General features: G+C 36.7%; 1 protein-coding gene across 1 annotated transcript in view; it reads right to left on the bottom strand.

Moving 5' to 3' along the window:
• The window catches only part of LOC129268111 (low-density lipoprotein receptor-related protein 6-like), a 33930-nt gene extending 23039 nt beyond the window's left edge, over window positions 1–10891 (bottom strand). Inside the window, exons 1-2 of the mRNA XM_054905696.2 lie at window positions 10494–10891; window positions 541–742 (exon numbers count right to left, since the gene is read on the bottom strand). Coding sequence (XP_054761671.2) covers window positions 541–742; window positions 10494–10711 — 420 coding nt within the window. The 5' untranslated portion in view covers window positions 10712–10891. The remainder of the gene's footprint in view (window positions 1–540; window positions 743–10493) is intronic.
• Between the last annotated feature and the right edge of the window lie 12075 nt (window positions 10892–22966).

Genomic DNA, 22966 nt, shown 5'->3' with positions numbered 1-22966 from the left:
CATAATTGGTGTAGACAGCCAGTGTTGGTTATTGGCTGAATTTTTACACTTTCTGCAGTACATTGGATAATTTCAACTTACACTGTAGGTGTAGACAGCTAACTGATGTCCATGTATGTAGGGATGATTTCTCGTACATACCAACTACAGCACCAAACTTGTAATAGCTAGCACTAGATACATTTTAGGTGATTTCAAGTTCCGTGTAGACAGCCAGTACGGGTGTTGGGCTGAAATTTTACACCTTTACCAACTAGTTTATGAAGCTGGTGCTAATCCTAGATATAACTGATGATTTCAAGTTCGTTGGCAAGTATTAGACAGGATAGTTGGATCAAGCAGTAATTAGACCAAACTGACAGTAAAGTTAAACCAATGTGGTTTAGCCATAATTGTGTTTATACACAATCTGAGAAATACTTAAGACCATCTACTAGTGGATGTGAGGTCAAACTGTCATTGACTTGAAAATATGTTAATTTTTCCTGTAATCCTTGCTTTCCCAATTCCAATAAAATATGCAAATTTAGTAGTACTTACCTCTTGATTTAAACCATGCATATCACTGCTTTTGATAAAACTCTCCTTTGCATCCACCCAGTAAAGACGTTGGCTAGGGTAGTCGATGGTCAGCCCATTGGGCCAATAAATACCATCGGTCACTATAGCCACGCGGTCACTACCGTCCATGCCCGCCCTCTCAATTTTTGGAATTTCCCCCCAGTCAGTCCAGTACATGTACCTGTTAATGAAATAAAACAAAGACAATAATGTATATTAATAAACAGAATAACTGAAATATCTTGAAGGCAGCGGAGATCTCAATCATGTTGCGTGTCCTTTGGCAAGGCATCAATCCACAATCTGCCGCTCCCTACCCAGGTAGAATGAGTATACCTGGTAGGATGCGAAAGGCAATGTGATAAGCCTTACCAATGAGTTTTAATACTCATGTCGGAATGCTCCCCAGCGAGTGGAGAAAGAGCACAACTTGTGTGTGGGCATGCCAGGATCTGACGACTGGCGCAATAATAATCTGTAAAGCGCTTAAATAGAGATGCTTTTACAACATACATGTACGTGCTATTCAAAAGCGGAATATCGTTATTATCAATGTGGTGACATCATACTGCACACAGTTGCAACTGCCTGGTTGCAAGCTTCCAATATTTAAATCACATACTGTATATGCACCAATGCTGACCTACATCAATATACTAGGGTCAAAGTGTACTGTATGTTGTTCATCTATAAGTATAAAGCAAGTAAGAAACACACTGATCAAAAACTACACGAGATTCAATGCCTCATGGGAATGGAATTAGAATTATGAAGCATATTTTTTGTGCTGTACGTAATTCATGTTTAAATGCACATTTTGCATTGATTAATTTTTCTTTTGCAAGAAAGCAGAACTTGTCCATTTACATTGAAAATGAAAGGTACTAAAGAGGGCTGGTCCCACCTAATCATGAAACAAAAAAAGAGTTTCACTGACTGTTATCTTATAAGCTACTGAAATCCTAGCATCTGATTGGCTCAGAATAGAGTAGTAAACTAGTAAGTAAAAATCACCGACTAATTGCTTCATGCAACACACGCCTGGATGAGGAACATTTCATGAAACAAATACAGGTAGTCAGTGTGGTTTGTTATAAGCTACTGAAATCCTTGCATATGATTGGCTCGAAATGGATTAGTCAACGAAAATCACAGACCATTTGTCTCATGAAACACACCCCGACTGTACAAATGTTTTCACATTCTACCTGGCTCAGACATGAATGTGAGTCATGTTGTTAGCATTTGTCTGCCGGCAGGGTACCCTCTTGGGGAGCTGTCAATCTCACTTGTCAATCAAAGTCAGGTACCAGGCTTGGCATGTAGGCTTCTTACACCTCGGAATGTATTCAGGGTGTATGTACACAGGGTGTAGGGGTGCCTGAGGGGCGAGGGGGAGTTTGTCACGGTACTGATGTCACAGTTACAAAACCAACTTGAGACCAAACAAACCTATGTTTTACTTCAAATGACATTACGTACCATGGGCCATGTATTGTCCTTCTCTGATTTAAATCTTAAGCTTACTACACAGGGCCGAGTTGCTCAGTCAGAGAAAATGGAAGTTTTCATTTCATACAAAAATATACATGTAGGCCTACATGAAGCATCCATCCTCTCAAAAGCTTTAATGAACAAGACGACAAATATTATGGAGGGAGGGGGGGGGGGGCTTCCTACATGTAGTCTTCATGCACAGACCCTGATTGAAACATTGATCGCTAAGAGTGTCTCCACACAAAGACTAGCAATTGCTGTTGAGTAGTCTACACATTCAGACCCTTAAACTCAAGTGAAGGGTTTGCAGAGCAGACTAGGGGCTTCCATCTCTATCAAATTTGAGGTAGTGCCCCATCCCCACCGCCCCTCTAATGAGCGTTACAAAAGAATTTCCAGTTTCTGTTTATCCATGTCAATCAAAGTACATGTAAGCTCTAGCCAAGACTGTAGACATATCAGTGGAATTCAACGAGACAACATTCTATAAGTGTGGTTTTTATTTGCATGTTCATACTGTGGATGTGTTCATACTGTACTTCACACACAATACATTAACTCTACAGAGGTTTAAGTCGGTCTAAAGTTCAGTATTATGAACAAACTTTTAGGAATAGGCCTACATACATGTACATGTAATAAAGTCAGCGGTGTTTGTAAGTTTTCAAGTCACATAGATGATAGATCACTTTTGATTTTTTTTCTTGAATATCTCTTTTTGATCCAGAGGGCTAGGCCCTTCTATTTTTTTGCTTCTTGAAAATGTAAGAAAGCTGTATAATGTGAACAGCTGCTATTCATTATTATCATTATTCATTTATTTATGTACTGCGCTTTTCCCCAAATGGCCCAAAGCACTTTAATAATAAAACAAGAAAAATAATATGTCAAAGTATAAAATGAGATTTGCAATCCTAAAACTCTGGATTGAAAAAGTAATGTCAAAGTCCCTTTTTAAATAAAGAGACAAATGTTGATTGCCTGAGTAAAAGAAGTTATTTGGAAGCAGTTACATTAAGTCCTATCCCCAGTCATCAAGTCTACCTAAACATTTTATTTATAAAGTAAATGTCAGTGTTTTTCTGCTAGATAAGCTGCAGTGGCTGGCTGATCTTTTTTCTTTTTCTTCGAAATGTATGTTCTTCTTGTTATTATAACTGCTGCTTTTACCTTGTTTTCCCCATTAATTATACCAATGATGTGTAAATTTTGTAATTATGTTTGTGATTGTAAAACCAATAAAACTCATGAATACAAAATTATTTAGGTTTGCATGTAGCCCTACAAGTAGGATAGATACATGTGGATGAAGAAAAAAAATTCAACCACAAAAAAAATGAAAAAGTCATACAATGACAACATCACACTTAATTCTGTCGCCAGCAAAATCATAACGATAACGATGATCCATTCAATACCAACCCGCATGCCAGAATTAAACAAACATGCGGGATGGATTTAATCCGATTAGAAATGTTATTAGTTGGCATAGGGGGAGGGGATGGAGGCGAATCGGTGGCAAAAAGGCTGGATACATCGCAAGCACAAATACTCTTTTACTTACGCCTGATCAAACTCGATTTTTTTTTCTATTTCGTCAAGGTTGCACAATGCAATATAGAATTTGTACAGCCCCCCTATAGAGTAGGTACTCATTCATACATGTATGTTTTGACAAATCTATTTCTCTCTTTTCCATTCATGTTTATTTTGATGTTCCACATTGTGTGGACACTCTTGGAGTCGTCTTCAGGTTCAATTTTTTTTTTGCTTTAGTGGACCAGTTACATTAATGGAATATGATTAGAGATAAAAAAATGTATACAAAAAATTGATAACATTCCCAACATATTAATCATGCGATGCCGTTAATGAATAAATGCTATTTAACTTGAGCTAATCATTACCCATTCTAAATTGGCAATGCGATGGAACAAAAAAAATCAATATTTAAAAATACGAATTGGAAAATTTTCAGTAAATTCATTCTTTCATCATTTCATTTAACTGTATATCCATATTCTATATTAGTTTGAACATGAATAGAAATTAGAGACTGTTGCCAATTTGAGGAGAAAAATAATATCAATTTTGACAATATGAAAGCTGTGTACTTCTATGGTTTTAAAGCTGTAGGCTCAGAGTCAGAAGCAGTAGTAAAGTGACAAGTAATACCCTCTGACAGGAGTAGGAGCATCAAATTAAATTTTATGTCCGAATAAATCAGGCAACTTTCACTGGCAAGGGTGACCTTGGTAAAATCCTTCGGAGCAGCATTTCACAAATGGTTTACGCTGTAGTCAGTGATTTTCACTCACAAAGTTTCCCTTTACGGAAAATCAGAATTAAGCAAGGAATTCTGTAGATTATAACAATAGTCAGAGAAAATCAATGATTATTTGTTTCATGAAATACACCCTTGTTATGAATAGAGACTACATGTACATGTACAGTATACTAGGCTATTCACACTCATCCGAACAGAGAAAAAATATGATATTTTGCAAATTATGTAGAAGCAGAATTTTGTATGCATACATGTATGTAGCCTACATGTATAGGCCTACTTGTGATATATCTCTTTTATAATGGAAAACAAACCTACAAACACCAAAATTTACTTTTACTGTGTATTTTTTTCTCTCCAATAATGACAAGGAATTTTCCAAGGTTGAAGGAATGAATGATGCAATATTAACTATATTACTATAATTTCCATGAGTATGAAAGAAGGATGGCCATTTTTTTTGGGGGGGGGTGGGGAAGGAAGTTTACTGTCAGGGTGAGATAGAATTGAGATTTGAGAACATGTTGTTACTACATGTAACTCTTTATATATATTGTACATATCCTATAGATTTGAATATTTATTACTATACAACAGGAATTTCTTCCTACATTTACTTTTTGACACACCTGGGTGGAGGTTGGCAAATTAAGACAAATGCCTTGCCAAACGGGGCAAGTGCAATGTGGTTTAAGGTCCAGAGGTTTATATCCACCGAGACACAATACCTCTACCATCGTCAAATTGGCAAAGGTCCGGCAAAGGATATGAAAAAAATATAGGTCCTAATCTAATGTAAAATTTCTATGTAAGAGTGGAGGTATACATGTAGAGCCTTTTAGAACATATTCGATTCTGCCAATTTGGAACGAGCAAAAGGATTCATAAAAAGTATTTTTCCTAACAGGGTAGGTGTAAATACCCCCGAGTGAGTAAAAACACGGTCTGCACTCCCAGAGCTGAGCTTGTTGGACTAGTCTTCAATGCACAGCCCCGACCTAATCTAATTACGCTTCCATTTTCGGTGAGGGGAGGGCCAGCTCCACAAGGCTAGGTGGTGTAATGGAATTATGTTTAACTGAGTTATGCATGACTGACAGGCTCCGGATGAACATTAAAGGGAGATGTGATGATGCGGTCCTTGAGGTGGTTCAGGAGAACATTAAAGGGAAAGGGGAGGTGATGATGTGATGATGCGGTCCTCAAGGTTCTGGGAGAACATTAAAGGAAAAGGCCAGGTGGGGATATGATGATACGGTCTTCAGGGTTTCAGGAGAACATTAAAGGGTAAGGGGAGGAGGGGATGTGATGATGCGGTCCTAAGGGTTTCAGGAGAACATTATACATGTAGGGAGAGAAGAGGGGGGATGGATGAGAACATTTAAAGGGAGAAAGATGTGATGGTGCAGTCCTCTAGATTTCAGGAGAACATTAAAAGGGAAAGGGGAGGTGGGAATGTGATGATGCGGTCCTCCAGGTTCTGGGAGAACATTAAAGGAGAAGGCGAGGTGGGAATGTGATGATGCTGTCTTCAGGGTTTCAGGAGAACATTATTACTGAGAGGGGAGGAGGAGATGTGATGATGCGGTCCTTGAGGTTTCGGGAGAACATTGAAAAGGAAGGAAGATAGAGATGATTTGGTTAGAGGTTTCAGGAGAACATAGGGGGTGGATGAGAACATTTATTAGGGAGAGGAAAGTGGAGATGTGATAATGTGGGCCTCATGCAGGCCTTCCATGGGGTCCTATGAGAACATATGTACAGTGTATGTCATTTGCATTTAAGTGTACAGTAAGCCTACGTGTGCCTTTCTCATCATGGTTATATAATTATTTCATTAGTTAACAAAAAATATATTTTAAAAAAAAATTGCACCCATATTGTTCGTGGCAATTCGGGAAAAACGACAAGGCCATGGAGACATGTGTATTCAACATGTACTTGACTGCAGAAATAATTTCCATACAATGTACACAAGTGTACGTGTTTCTGACGTCATACCAATTTCATGAAATTAATTTGAACTTGGGATGTCAAGCCTAATTCATGAATCCTACTGTACAAACAGAAATGAAAATAACTGATGGGAACACAGAATGCTTTTCAGATATATGCAACACTGTGTGGCCCGTATTCTGAAGTCAGGTTTAACTTTAATCTCAGGTTTAACTTAAACTCAGGTTTAAAGTTGTGGTTTATTATGGATTGCCAATTGTTACATAAATCACTAACAGCACTAGAGATATCATATTTCAGCTCATTTGGGTCTCAAATCATTCATAATTGTCTAGGAAGTATAAATAGATGATTGTCTTCACCATCGTTGAGTCAGGAAAGAGCACAGTAAACATAAGAAACATACAACTTTATATGAAATTTAAAAAAAATTTGACACTATTGGCTTCCCATAATTTTAGCACAGAGTACATGGTCTATTAAAGTTAAACCTGACTTCGGAATACGGGCCTTTGACTGTAATACACACATATGGACAGGGTTCAAAATAACACTGGCCCAACTACTAGCCAATGGCTAGTAAAATCATTGTCTGAATACACCTAGTGGAAAGAAGGGGATGGGGAGGGGGTGGGGAATGAATGAGAGGTGACGAACAGGGGAGAGAATAAGGCTTGACACCCGTGAATTCCTGGCATGACAAATACATCAACAGTTATGAAGGTTATGGGAGCAGGAGAATGAGTGAAGGACTATGGGGTACGTTCACTTCGTTTGGAAGGATCGTTGACCCTTTCAGACAGTTAAATCAAGTATATTGACAATACATCATCATGCAGGCATGGAGTTATGAAGCTACACATGTAATATGTGCTGGATCCAGTATTAAAGTCATATTAATGTACAATGCATGTGATCATGACCTTGCCCCCCCCCCACCCCCCCATCCTCCCTCCCTTTGGTAAAAGATTTTTTTTGTATTCTGTATTTTTAAAAATTGTGCAACACAGGCTCTACTACCAGCTACCCTACCCCTTAAAATTTCCAGGGGAGGGGGAGGCCTATTGTAGAAACTAGAAAAATCAGGCGCAAACACTCAATGCAAGCTTTTGTATAAATTTGATGTGAACATAAAGGTGTGAACACTATACAAATTTGTGAAAGTTGAACCTTGAATTTGAATGCCGAAGATGGAAATTAGGAAAAGTGAATAATATAGGCCTCGTCGTGGAGTGGAACGTTATATCTAAAGCGAGGGATGTGAACGTGCCAGTGGAACATTGTGTCTGTATGTGAGGGGTGTGAACAGCGCCAAGTCAAGACATGCACATAAAAAAATGAGAGCACAGTGAATGTGCCAAGAACAACATTACAAAGGTTGACAGATTAATAATGCTTGATTGACAGGCTCAGCAGACAAACTCAAGGTCAAAGGTCAATGCTAGTCTTGCCTCCAGGCACTAGCCATTAGACCAAAGCCACCTTTATGCCTAGTTTCACACAAGATGGACAGATCTGTGCTGCGGCCTGCAGCACAGTGTTACCAAAGTGTTACCAAGGAATGAGTACATGTAAAGTTCTCCATGTAAAGTTCTCCAATACTGTTGTGTATTTTCATCTTTGTGTATATTTCATTGTTAAAGCCATTGGAAACCAAATTTCTTTGTATGCGTACAATGACCAATTACATGTAAAAAGAATCTTGAATATTGAATGAGCATACTTAGACCTACAGTACACATTCTGTGTAAAAACTAAGACCTATCAGTCCACTAATTAAACAGATCTTTCTAATGACCAATATGGGTGTAAATATTATCTGATGGTCGCTTTTTTTTTTCATAAATTTTGGTATTATACATACATGTACGGTTGTTATTTCAAGAGTTTTGGGAACTATCAAAGTGTGAGCACCGGAATCGGTTGACTAGCTTTATAGCCAGGGTATAGGAGCGCCTTGAGCACCTAAATGTAACAAGACGGATATGTGCACTACACAAATCCTACATGTATAAAATGCCCTATAAAATTATAGCCATTGCTTTATAGTTTTTAATGATGTACGTGTATGTAAAATACAGTTCAATACATCTCCAAGATTGTATATGTTTCGAGCAATAGGCCTATCTAGTCTACCTATTATGCACATGAATAGGAATAATTTTCTTGGTATCGCATCACAATTTGCTCCACATAAAAGACTGCGACACAAAAACTATTTTTATGGACGCTGTAGCAGATATTTACCAACTGTACAGAACTTTGATAATAGTTGAGAGCTTTTCTCTTTTGACCTAAAAAGCTTGAATCAAACTTGCTTTTATAATAATCATTGCCTGTTTAATACATCATTGTTGAAAACAGCAATAGTTTGAATAGATCGCAAGAAATAGCACAGGTCTCTAGAAAGATCTGATGAAGAAATGGTTGCAATGTTGCTGAAGTTATAAAAGCTTATCAATATTTTATGAAAACAGTATTTCCTACATGTAGATCTGACAAACTTGCACATTTCCAGGTTCTTGTATTCATGGACACTATCATAGTGTCGTCACTATCATTGTTATATTTTCAAAACTAATTTGAAGTGGTTAATCTCTTAACGTTAACCATTCTGTCTTTTCCTTGTGTATATTTGACACACAAAAAAAGCTAGATGTGGATGATGTGGTGACTACGGTATGTATAATGATTTCAAATGTAGGCCTATTAAAAAGTATCTAGGTCTGGATATAATTTTTAAATGTAAACACTGAGTGATACAAGTCTTTCAACTACTACAAAAAAATTGTTTTATAATCTAAAACTGAACTGAATTGAATGCATATTTGCATTTCCCTTTAAAAGTAGACTGAGTAGATCTCGTATTTGCCACTCTGGAGTTTTATGTGACCAATTGCTCGGACAATACCATAAAACTTTTGAGTTGAATGGTAATCAACAAGACATCCCTTTGGTTGAATGACCAGTTAAGCACCAAGGACAATTTGCAATTAGTTGTCATAAAGTCGTTAAAATACTACTGAACTGTCTCCACGATGTGTCCAAAGCTTAAAGAGAAACTTTACTGTTGTGAAAAAAAGTGAAAACAATGAATGTGAGTTTTCAAGTTCTTTTCATGTTTGTTCATTTTAGGAGACATACATGTAATAAAGAGATTTACGATGCAAAGGATTGCTATTCAAATAATCAAATATTCAATGACAAAAATTATCTGAACTAAGAAAAATTCTGAACATTTGCATACTTTGTAGTCTGGTACATGTACATCAATTTCTGTGATTGTGAGTGGTTCTTGTCACCCACAGGCCACAGCATTAACTGCTTGCTGATTACAGCTTACATCTAGATCTACAAATTCGGAAGATTTTGCTATATTCATGAATAACAATACATAGGCCTATATATTTCAGCTTTCTAAATGGTTCACAGTTTTTCAAACCTGTGACTTTTCACTTTATCATTACAAAACTTTTTGTTAGGCCTACTCCTCTTCAAGTGTTCATGTAGGCCTACCAATAGGTACATGTAGGCTAGAAGGTAGACGGACATCATTCAAGTTGGGAAGTGCAAAAGCTTTGTAAAAACAAAACTGTAGTGTGCAAGTGGTAGCAGGCACCTATGCACACTCTTTTAATGTCAAAAGAGAACTAAACTTTCCCTCATGAAGTACATTTGTACATACATGTAGGCCTACTGTAAAAGATCCAATCTATTTTACACAGAGTGGACCGACATGGCCCCAGTTGGGAAGTGTTTTTCCTACCATCCAGGAACCAGCGGTCTTTCCAGGACGTCAGGGCCGTACCCCATGGAGGAGCCTGGTGTGAGGAATATGGAAAATGCTGCCTGGGCATTAGGGACCGTCTCAACACAGCTGATCCATGGGGTCATCTTCAAGTTTTTACAATCTACATAGTACATTGTAGTGATTGTACGGTGAAGTGATAAATATTGTTTGAACTATAAAATAAAAATTCTGGTTGCCATCCTACATTATGATTGTCAATATTCACCATATAATTAATGTTTATAGGCCTTAGACCTACATGTACATGGACATGTATTTTTATGGTGCTACCTTACCTTTATTTTATACAGATGCTACCTTACAGATGAATAATACACTATTTCGGAATGTGACACAAAAAATCAAATCAATTCAAATCAAAGATAGCTTTTTAACACTTACCCATGTTCCGGATCTAACGCTATTGCTCTCGGCAAATGTAAATCCTTCCAAAATAAAACAGTTCTTGATTTCCCATCAATCTCACTGACTTCTATCCTGTTTGTATCAGCGTCAGTCCAATATAATTTTCGGCTCATCCAATCACAGGCGAGTCCATCCGGGGCGACGAGCCCCGTCGTAATAACGTCCTCGACGACATCGGAGCCGTTAATAAACATTCTTTTGATTGCTTCCAAACTAACGTCCGTCCAGAATATGAGATTTTGCGAGTAGAGGAAGTCGACGGCCGCGGCATCTTGGAGGCCCTCGACGACGGTGACGGAAGACGTCTGTGAGAAGTTGGAAGCGGGCACGGTGAGGAGTTGTACATCGCGCCGGTTTGCGAATAGGAGTTGTGTATTTGCTGTAGATAAGGTAGGGGGAAAGAACAAATGAATATATTTTAACTTTGTTTCTTTTGTTCGTAATATTTTTTTCCATATGAACATTTATTTTCTTCCATTTCACAAATTTCTTCATTTTTTGTTAACATAAATTCATACAAAATCAGTTTGTCATAAAAAGAATATGATACCAGTTGAGTATGTACATGTAAGCCTACAAGAAGGCATACATGTATGGCTACTCAGGGTTGTGGCTACTCAGTGTCAGCATCTTATAATTAGCATTAATAATAATTTGGAATTTCACATATGTACGTCACAAAAATTTTAATAACAAAGAAAAAAAAATTTCAGTTTTTAATAGGTCACAAATTTTGCATCAAAGCCAGTGATTACATGTAATTTCAACAGATTCAAATCAGTGTTTAATAAAAACACATCTTTTTAAGAAACACATACATGTATTAGCCCTATAGAAAACAATAATTCTTCTACACGCATAGAGACTATTTACATGGTATTATGTGTCTCTAAGAACTGCTTATTATTATTATTATTATCTCATTGCCATACAAATATATATATAAAAAACTTGTACTCCCAAGTTATGAACCAAAACCATTCAATGCAACCATGGAGCTATTTTGTGTGAATAGCTCCATGATGCAACTGAGGATGTCATCTGTTAACTCAGAAAGTCATCATTTTTTAAATAATTTACATACATACAGTGTATGTGGCCCTTCTATCTAAATAAAAGTAATACAATATTTGTTTTATAAAATATTGTATTGAGTGCATTAAAGCACACTCGGGTCACAATTACAAACTCCTTTGTACAATTACATGTCAGCCTGCAGGAATACAACTGGAATTCACCGCAATACATGTACTCCAGAAGATTTTCTTAGAATAAACGTAATATCACTATTGAAGTATTCATTTCTTGAGAAACAGAACATGACTGCAATGCATAAAATTGAATGCATGTTTAAAGGTAAATGCTAGTTTTGGTAACAATATCAAAATGAGTTCGTACAGAATCCAATGAAATGACCACCAAAGTGTCTGTTTGTATAAATAAAACGCATATGCCAAAGGATTCTGGAAGAAATTGTGTAATTGCTGAGAAATCAGCAAATAAGCACAGGATTCGGGTAGAGCGTCGGGCCCGACGCTCAAAGCAATAATTATACACAGTCCCACGTGCGCTTATCTGTGTTGGGGAAGTTCAGTCTGAACATTTTTCAGCGTAGATTTCAAGATTTCACAAAGTTCAGTTTACATGTATGTAACTGTACCAGATCTAGATCCTCGATGATATACTGACAATTAAGCCTGGTTTTACAGACTTTCTCATGAAATCAGTGTTTACTGCAACTACTGGAATTTCTCTTTAATAGTGCAAAAGTTTGCTATGATGACACTCATTTTCTCAATTGATAGGCCTATAATTAGGATCGGTGCTGTTGCATGCACAAAATGACTGAATGTTATTTATTTATTTTTAATAATTTTGTTTTGCATTATGAATGGCCAACATACATGTAGAGTGCAGTATGGTATGCAACGAAAAATAGAGGTTTCAGCCTCTCTTTAATACAACTTTCGGTAAATCTCCTGGAAAAAAAGAGGGTTAGCAATATTATTCCCCTTTAAAACTATATGGAATTTAAAAAGTGGGGTTTTTTAATAGTGGATGTATTTTGATTTGACATGACAGTTTGTTCTGGTCAAAATAAATATGTAGGCCTACCTATGTGGGCATAATATTTTTCTCAGGCACAGCATGTGCTGAAAAAAAAATGTTTATCCCTGGTTCTCATACCCATATACTACCATGTATATTAAACTTTAAAGTGAGTTTGTAGTTCTAAATTATTACAAATCGAAGCTCCATGTAAACAAATATTTCCCCCTTTACATATAATACTAATGGTTGAGTTGTTCACCCCCCCCCCCCTACCAATGGAAGGGTTGTCCAACATAATGGGTCAACCATTTATTGACCTAAATAAATACATCAACTCCTTCTGAACAGAACTCACAAGAGCATTATTTTCTTCCAACAATCTTTCCATGATGCACCCACTCACTGTATACCACCAAATCACACACATGCACTTGATAATGCCCTCCAATACACACACACATATACACACACACACCACTCGATGCTTTTCACCCCATGCAGTGGTATTTGTGTGTATACAAAGTGAGTCCACCTTACCACAATGGCTTTGGAATACTGACCCAATACACACACACAATCTCAACATGTTTTGTGTTGGTGGGCTATGGTGCTTCAGTGTAAGGCCCCAAAATCTTGACTGGCTTCTCCCCAACAACAATACAGGGGTCATAATGGGGGCCTGATTACTGGGTATAGGGGTGCTGAATAGCCCCCCTTGGTCCCAAGAGGGGGGCAAGTGAACACCTCCAAATAGCCCTGGCTCATTAGGGAGGGTTTTCAAAAGGGGACGGCTTACTGTGCACTGCTTGAAGTGACTTTAGTCTTTCATTTTTTTCTCAAGAAAATACCTCATAACAATAGCCTTCCACAGAATACGGAGGAAATAGCATTGTATACATGTTATATAGGCCTATTAGGCCATACATATAGAGTACATGAGGATTTATCTTACTGTATGAACATGCATGTATCCCAGGAGGTACTATAGATGTAGGCCTACATGTACATCTCACATGCATGCAAAATTATCAACACATTTCTAGCTGTTTTAAATTGTTAACGGGGGGGGGGGGGGGGAACAGTCTAGTAGCATACATGTAGAAGAGGTGATTTTTTCTTCAAAATAGTGCACATGGTGCGGAATTGATAGTGCCATGGACAAATTTTCAGATTACTCATCATATCACAATAATCATGTATAGGCTTGTACATCTACATCTACATGTAGTAATGTGGCTTTTATATAAACAAAAATAAAATTAAAAAAGGGGAAACAGGTCACAGGTGTTAAAATATTCTTTTTGAAATTTATTAAGGAGGGTACCAGTAAAAGCAATAATTAAGTGCATGAACTGAATTCAAATTTTTTGGCAGAAAGGAGAAAATATTCAAAATCACAAAAGAGATTAAAATTATTTTCCTAGGATACAGATCTGTGGATACATGAAATTACAAATGCCATTTACACTGTAAGCATGATTACAAAAAACAAGATTTTTTTTCATGAACTAAAAATTGAGGTTAAAGTAGGAGAAAAAAAAACTATGGAAATAGTCATGATAGTTTCCATGAATAATATCATTTTAACATGACTTTATGATTAATAGGAGTCATCAAGAGAATCATGAAAATAAACATCAATATGAAGTAACTGTTTTTGCAAATCACTGCTGCAATAGAGGGATTCAAACCCATTTATCATACTGTCATTCTAATATTTCCTGCCAGAAACCAAACAACTACTCGTCAAAACGAACAATAAAACAAGGTTCCAACCAAAGATGAATGTTTCTCAATTACGCAAGCCTAATGGGGCCTCACGAATGGACTTCCCATTTTCTCAGCTCAAATGCTTTGCAATCAATCAATTACCCAGAGCTTCTCTGTAAGACGATACTCCTCCAAATTAAGCCAAATTAATTTCATACGATGTCCACGGAAGGAAGGTATTGCTATAATAACCCTCTCGAGACGATCTTTCCAAATCTTGTCAAATCTTTTTGGTTTACAGCTGCCTCTAAAAAATATATAATAACACAATTTGTCATAATGTAGCCATAATGGCGATTCAATTACCTAAGTGATTGATAATGACCAACTGACCATGATCTAAAAAATGAAGAAAAAAATACATCTTGTCTAATTAATGCCTTAAAACTATTCAATGGTTAAATCACGGAGCTGAGATACAAGTTTCCACATACATGTACATGTAGTACATGTATATCTCCTTGGTAAAATTCATATAAATGTATACGAAGGCCTATATTAAAAGTGATTGATAATGACCATGCTCTAATTCGTAAAACAAAAACATACCGTAGCTTTGATTTATAAGCATTAGGCCTAAATGGTTAAAATTTAAAGTGATAATCATTATTAAAAAGTATATATTGGAATGGAAATTGGAAAATGGTGTCCTCTCAGATTGCATTTAAATTTTGGCATACTGAGACAGGGTGCTACATAAGCACTTTCCCAATTGCCCGGGGCAAGTAAAATTTAGATTCGGGCAAGTGTTTTGAAGTAAAGACCAAAACTATTTGCCCGAATTGGGCAAGCAAAATTCACACAGTAGAAAGCAAAATTCTCACAGTAGAATGACCAAAATTAGGGTCGATATGATATTGACCCTAATTTTGGTCATGACAGGCAAGATAAAATCACTTTGGAAAAAGAAATGCAATAACAAGGTAGATCAGTTCATGTCAAAAGAGAGAAAAAGGTCAATGGTTTATAAAACCGCAAAACTTTTTTTTGAAGAGGTAAAAAATTTTCAAGGATTTTTTCGTGCAACTGACAGATTTTTGGGCAAGTATATTCCAACTATTAAAAAATTTACTTGCCCGACCGGGCAAGCGCTTCTAAAAAGTTATGTAGCACCCTGTTGAGATGAGTAGAAGAATGAAATGAAACAATTACGTGAAGGTGATTACATGTGTACACATGTTTACATTCATGTTTAATTCCATTATAATAAATGTACATCTAAATCTGTAATGCCATGTAAGCACTTCATGCATGGAGACTATACCTCCATGCTTCTTTACTTTTGCTACATATAATCTACCATTCAATTTTCAGTTATTAAGGCCTAGGGCCTATATCAGCAGGTAATCGGCAGCAACTGTAATCACCATCATCATCACCTTCATCATTCATCATCATCATCATTATCATGACCATTATCATTATCACCATTATCATCATCATCACCATTATCATTTTCGTTATCATGAATTCTTCATCATCATCATCATCACCACCACCATCATCATCACCATCATCATCACCATCATCATTCGTCATCATCATCATCATCATTGCCATTATCATCATCATTATCATCATTATCAATATTATCATCATCATCATCATCACCTTCATCATTCATCATCACCATTTCCACCACCATCATCATTATCATCACCATCATCATCATCATCATCACCATTATCATCCTCATCATCATTATCATCCTCATTATCATCACCATTATCATCCTCATTATCATCATCATCATCAATCAAACATGGTCATCATGTTTAGATTTAATTGCATAATCAATTATTATTATCATTATTATTAGTTGCTGTTGATGTTGTTGCGGTTCATTAGCATACAAAATTATCATAATCATCTTCACTATAGATTATAATGGGAGGGATAAATACATGTAAGAGTGACAAATTCTCATCGAAAACTAATTTCCTTCAGTACAATTATTAACAAAACAAGCGAAAACCTACTATTTTCTCTGTAACATCCACCCAATATATTGTAAGCACGTGGAGAGTAGAATTATTCATTGAATATTATGTTATATAAGCAAAGCCCTTTGAACATGTTTACAAGAAGCGCAATATAAATGTTAAAATGTATAGTAAGTTTTAAGTAGGGTGTATTAAATGTACATGTAATAGTATGTATGGATGTACTGTATCTCCATGTACATGTAAGCCTACATCATACTACATACATGTAGGAGGGAGCACTAAATTATGCACAATATTTGTGTAGCTAACAACTTATATCTCAGAGATATGATAAACATGCCTTTGCAATTTATGGCATTCTAGTACATGATGTATGATGAAAGAATCGCACAATACCCCACACAGACACACTTAAGCAGCTTGGTCGAAAATACATCCCCCAAATCTTCATCCTTCATCTCCTCTCGCATAATATAACCCACGTCTTTTGGCTGGCATAAATATTGAAATGGACGGCAGCGCATTAAAGGCGCCTGGTGCACGACGCCGAGGTAGCAACGCAACGGGCCCGGCAAATGTTCGCAGCGATGCTGCGGCTATGTGAAAGGTAGACTAGCATTACATGACAAACGACATGATGTTAAGTCCCCTCGGGCCGTGCATCTATCTCGTCTTCTTCTATCCATCGAGCACTAATGCTTGCGTATAGCGAGTATTACCCCTCAGGGCGCCAGCTCAAATCCACCCTGCATTACTCTACGTCTGCAGCTCCTAAAAGGTAATCTCCACTGGTAGTAATGAAACGGTTTTCAGAGAGAGAGAGAAAGGGAGAGAGAAAAAGATGCATTGTGGGAGATAGGAGAAATTAGCTTTAGGAGAGAATGGGAGCATAGGAGAGAAATGGAGGAAGTACATGTATGTACATGTATGTAAGAAAAAGTTATGCGAAAGAAATGAGAGAGGGGGATAGGGAGAAAGAAAAATACAGGATGAAAGGCAATATATTGAAAAGATTGACAGATAAAAAAGAAAGAGAAAGGTGCATTATCTGTGGGAGAAACACAGTAGAAAGTGAGGGGCAGATATTAAGAGAAACGGAGAAAGAGAGAGGAAGAAGAATGGATAGAGGGAGAGATAAAATAGAAAGAAAGAAAAGAAATACAGAATTAAATTGTATAAGGCAAAATATTGAAGTGATTGAGAGATAAAAGGGGAAAGATACAAGCAAATAGAGGGGGGGGCAAAGAAAAAAATAACAGGAGATGAAGAATAAATGAGAGATACAGAGATAGAGAGGAGGGAGAAGACGATAAAGAAAAAAAAGGTAGAACTTGTGAGAACATGGAAACAGGCCAAGAGGGTTATCAAAAAGAAAAGAGAAAAAATAAGATATAATTCAGGTGGGCTGGAGACCATTCTGACTCTCTGATGAAAATATCATCTAATAATATAACACTCTATTTTGTCGTTCTACCTCCATGGTAATATGCATACATGTACATGTACCTGTACAATCATGATTGCATGCACTGAACTGGTCACATGTAACCCAGCTCAACAACATGCATCATGATGCTATAATACTATCAGCTTCTATTTTTCAAAATAGCATTATTTATTTTCCATTGCTCCATCCTTCTTTTCTTTTATGCATCTATAGAATAAGAGAGGTGTGTTAATTATGCAAGAGAAATAGCTACTTTTTATGTTTCAATCAATTTACATTGCCAGATTAGGTGACCTCTTTTCTAATTAAAAAAAAAATTCAGCATCAAACAAAAGAAACAATTCATACCAATGAAACGAAAATGGGCAAAATATAGTAAAATTTCTGTTCTTTCTTCATATACATGTACACATACATGTACATGTAGTGTATTGCATCAATTTTAAAACTATGAATCTCAGGTTTTCAATAAATGAGACAAAAGTCACTATTAAAGCAATTACATCTAAATGGGATCACAAAAACAATTGTCATATTGGCATTCATTTTCGAGTTTTGTGTCAAAATCAAGTACCCACACTCCTTTCACAGAATCCCTCTGTAGCAATATTTTCAATTTTCTACAAGGGCATCGTGGTCTAGTGGTTACAACTTTCATCTTTCAATCAAGAAGGACGTGGGTTCAAATCCCAGCAAGTTTTCATTCAGCAAGAAATTTACCCACATACATGTAGTGCTGCACTAAACCCAGGTGAGGAAAATGGGTACCCGGCCGGATTGATTCCTTGAATGAACCAAGCGCCTTTAGCAGCTGGAGCTACATGCAAAGCCAGGGTAATATACAACTGGTGCACCATCGAAAGGAACTACATGTAGACAATCGGCGCCTCATAAATGATATACATTATTGTTTTGTATTACTACTGGCATTCAGCACAGTAATATTCTTTTGTTTTAACTTTAATATTGAATTCTAATTTTAGATAAAGTGCTTGCCCGGCTGGATATTAATTTTATGCCAAACATGTACTTTTACAATGCTGTTTTCTTGCAAGGGAATAGATTCACTGCATAGTAGCCTAGGGCGAATTTCCCCTTGCATTATGCATTTCTGACAGCTCTAGCTCATCTTCTTCGATATGATCATGAAAACACAACTTATCCAATTCTCCGGTATCAGGGTAAAAAAAAAAATCCAGCATCAAAAAGTACGCTGAACTTGACTCTCACGACTGCCTGACGTATATGAATGTACATGTATGTTTTTGAAACTCGAATGTGTGCAGGATGCGGGTATGCGTGATCGTTCTTGTCAATGATTTAGCCAGGCATCACCATGTGAGGAGCAGAAATCGAGAGCCGAGACGGCAGGATTTGTGGTGCCTTGTGTGTAGTCTTGGGCAAGACTTGTAATGTTGGCCAATATACAAAACAATAAATTAATGAACATACATGTACATGTAAAAGTCATAACATTTGAGGATGGTTACTTTTGGTGGCAGCGGTGGGATGTACATATGAAATTGACATTTTTACATTGTACACAAATCATAATAATGTGGACGGAACCTGCAGCCAAACCATAAATCATTTCCACATCTGGGTCCCGTAACACAAAGGTTAGCGATTGATCGTACGCTTGATTTTTACGATTGATTGTACATTGTAGTCAATTTAATCAATCACAGAAAAATGTTCTACGATCATTGCTAAGCTTTGTGTTACGGAGCCCAGATCTCATATTTGACAAATGTCTAGTCTCCTCATCAGTGTCTTTTTGCATCTCACTTTCTCAATGGTCATTGAATGTACTGTACATTGTACATTGTACTTGTGACATTCTCACATGAACACACACAATCTCCATGTACCAGTACATGTACATACATGTATATCTCTCTTCTCCTCTCTTCTCTTTTATTTCCCTTCTCTTTTTCTCTCTTGCTCTCTATCTCTCTCCCTGCAAGTACAATACCTCTTTCACATCTCTTTTTCTCCTCTTTCCCATTCTCTCTTCACCCCCATCCCTCCCCTATCCATCTCGTTGGAAACGATGATGAACAGCTCCTGAGGGTCTTGTGCACTATCTATATGGGTTATCCATTATTTCCCATTAACGGCTGATGCATCTTGCACAATCATTACAAGGTAGACGTCGGAGATACACGAAGGTTATAATTGAAAACTACAAGAGGAACTACATAAACATAAAGTATGATAGCTGACTGACTTTGCAAGAAGTGAAAAATCAATAAGAAAAGGGGTTTATTTTCAATTGGTCTAATGCCAATTCGTCCTGTTACCAACTCATCTACTATCCACATGGTCTATGGTAACTGCCATTTCGTCCACTCACCATTTTGTCTCATAACCAGTTGGTCCAAAAAGCCATTTAGTCCATACCATTTGTTCTAATTGGACTACTGTAAGTGTTAATTGGGCAAAATGAATGAAAATAAAATGGGTATTAGACCAACTGTTCATGCTCAGACGAAATGGCCATAGACGAACTGTTAATTACACGAAGTGATGATTGGACCAAATGGTTATTGGACCAAATGGTATTTAGACAGAATGATGACGGATGGAATGGCATTGGAAAAATGAAGGTAGAGTGAGTGGACGAGTTGGCAATTTACCAATAAAAGTGGCGTCAACTACATGGAGGAGTCAACTTTACTCTGAGTCAAAAGTGACTCATTCTCTGACTTACTTTGACTCGAAGGTGACTGATTTTCAGCAGATCCTACAATGTATACACCATTCCGAGTCAAATAAATGCAGCATCTGATTAATCTTTTAACTCAGAATAGAGTTGATTTCTGGTTGACATTCATTTAATCAAATTTGACATCAAAGTACATGTATGCGTACATATTATAAGTACTACATATATATTTTTTTCAATTTTATTACACAGTCTACATCTACATGTGTGCATGTTTTTATTTTTAAATTCAAAAAAATATTTTGAGGTTGGACTCCACCAAAGAAAACTGGTTCAAGAACCAAGTCTGATGAATACAGATTATGATACACTCTTAAAAATAAAACCTAAAGGTCATCAAATTGACCTAATTTTACTAATTCCAATACTCCAGAATCTTCAAGTAGATATGTTTTGAAAAATATAATCAATCAACAATTTTACAATGTCCTTAATGGCATGCTCGTCCATCAACAGCACATCTGAACCGTACATGTAGTCACAGCAATGGAACAAAATGACAAAAGAAAAATACATTTTTGAGGCTGAAAAGGGATCGGCAAGATTAATTCAACATTTTCGACTGTACTATAGGAAACCATCAGACTTATGCTTATATGTTTTGAAACCCCCCTACTGGCTTGCCCGCCAACTTGTCTAACAACCAGATAAAGTTATAAACAAAACTATAAATCAAGATGGCCCATCAAAAAAATTCACTGTCAAAAAAATTCAGTTCACTTTGGTTCCATTTTATTTTGCCCGCTCATTCCATTTTCTCCTTGATTCCATTTACTCTTTTTTTGTTAGGAAGAACAATATTCCTCAACAGTTTCATTTTCCCTGAGGAGACTATAAATCAAATGTTTCTAGTTTTTTGCTTTGACGTTCATTCAAGCTCAAAAATACCAAACGTTGATGAAGCCTTATTGATTACAATTCTTTTGTGTGAAGTCTTTCCTGTCAGTTGAAGGCTATTACGGCTTCCATTAGCTCTAGACAAGTTCAATTTCATTTCCATTTTTTCGTGTTCAAGAAAGGAAAAAGAAGAGAAGAAAGGTTGCAGGAGCAGTATGAATCTTGGTTGTTATTCTAGAATGTATGCATCGGGTCAGATTTATGATGGGCTAAAACGAAAATTATTTACTCTTCTAATTACATACATGTTTAGATGAAATATTACAATAATCATAATAGACTTGAAAGAGAGGGGTCTACACTTTTGCAGTTCTCTTTGTCAGGAGTTGCTTGAAAATCACACATGGGTTATGATGAGAAAGCAAAGATGTTGACCTTCTTTTATTGAGACCATACATTTTATGCTGTTCCTGGCATTTCAGGGCTTTACATGTAACACTCTGCATCAGGAATGAATCCCATTATTTTATTGGTTTGGATTGGTGTGGATTAATTTCCATGCTGAAGCTCACAGTACGCCATGGCTGGGAGTTATAGTCTACAGACTACAGTAAATCCACTGGGCCACAATGCTTCACAACACATTGGGCAGAGAGCTACACTATATACTTGAATATTTTGCAAGTTTTTGTAAATGTATAGGCCTACATCACACATGTACGTACATGTAGGCTTTAATATTCCAAAATACATGTAGTGCACTTTCCCATTTGATCCTATTTCCAGGGCTCTTTAACAAAAAATTCAGGGATCTTTCAGGCATTTCCCATGAGCCCCCATATAATTTTGCCCTTGGATAAATCTTGCGAAAACTCATGCAATTTGGGAGGCATATTCTTTGGAAATACTATATTTATAATTAGGACCAAGTCCTTGGTTTCACACCAGAAAGCACTTGGTATTTTCTGATCTGGGCAGAATTCCCGATCAGAAAATACCATTTATACTCTGTGTTTGGGTGGGTAAGAATTCACTTTGCGTGTCACAGCACACATTCCAATATCCTGGCTTTGCACATTTTTAACGACCACAGGCCGGGCCAATGACATTTATTTACAACCTTGGGGATTAAGAGGCAAACAAATTTATTGCCAACTCTCTTTAAAGCAGTACCTCTATAGAAGTTCCAGGATTTTATGGAATTGCAATAACTTTATATGATCGTTATATCCTTCAAGTTCAGAAGTTTTATTGCAGTATAAATAATCCACAGGAAAAAAATGTGTACTATCAAATGACTGCACAATGTAAGCCTGATACATGTAGTAACACAGTCGTACATAGACCTACATGTAGTCTACACTTATATTCCATTGCAAAGTAGCTTCTTTACATCACTTCGCAAACTTTTGACCCTGGCTATAGATGTTCACTGTACACCAGCCTAGTCGTAATACAAGTTTGCCTACTAGAAAAGTAAAAATCTACAATACATTACCTCAAATCCTCACCCCTGAAAATCGGCACTGGAAAGCAGATTTGTAATGTTCAATTTAAAAAAAAATGCAAATCTGCAATGATTTCTACATTTAATAATTTTGCATTATTGGTCATTTTTTTTGATTATTTTCATAGACATGTGTACAGTATACAAATTCCGGGGGTCTAT

The sequence above is a fragment of the Lytechinus pictus genome, chromosome 9 (assembly GCF_037042905.1).
Source record: "Lytechinus pictus isolate F3 Inbred chromosome 9, Lp3.0, whole genome shotgun sequence".
Taxonomy (NCBI): Eukaryota; Metazoa; Echinodermata; class Echinoidea; order Temnopleuroida; family Toxopneustidae; genus Lytechinus; species Lytechinus pictus.
The sequence above is the reverse complement of the archived record's forward strand: the minus strand, read 5'-3'. Positions and strand labels throughout refer to the sequence as shown.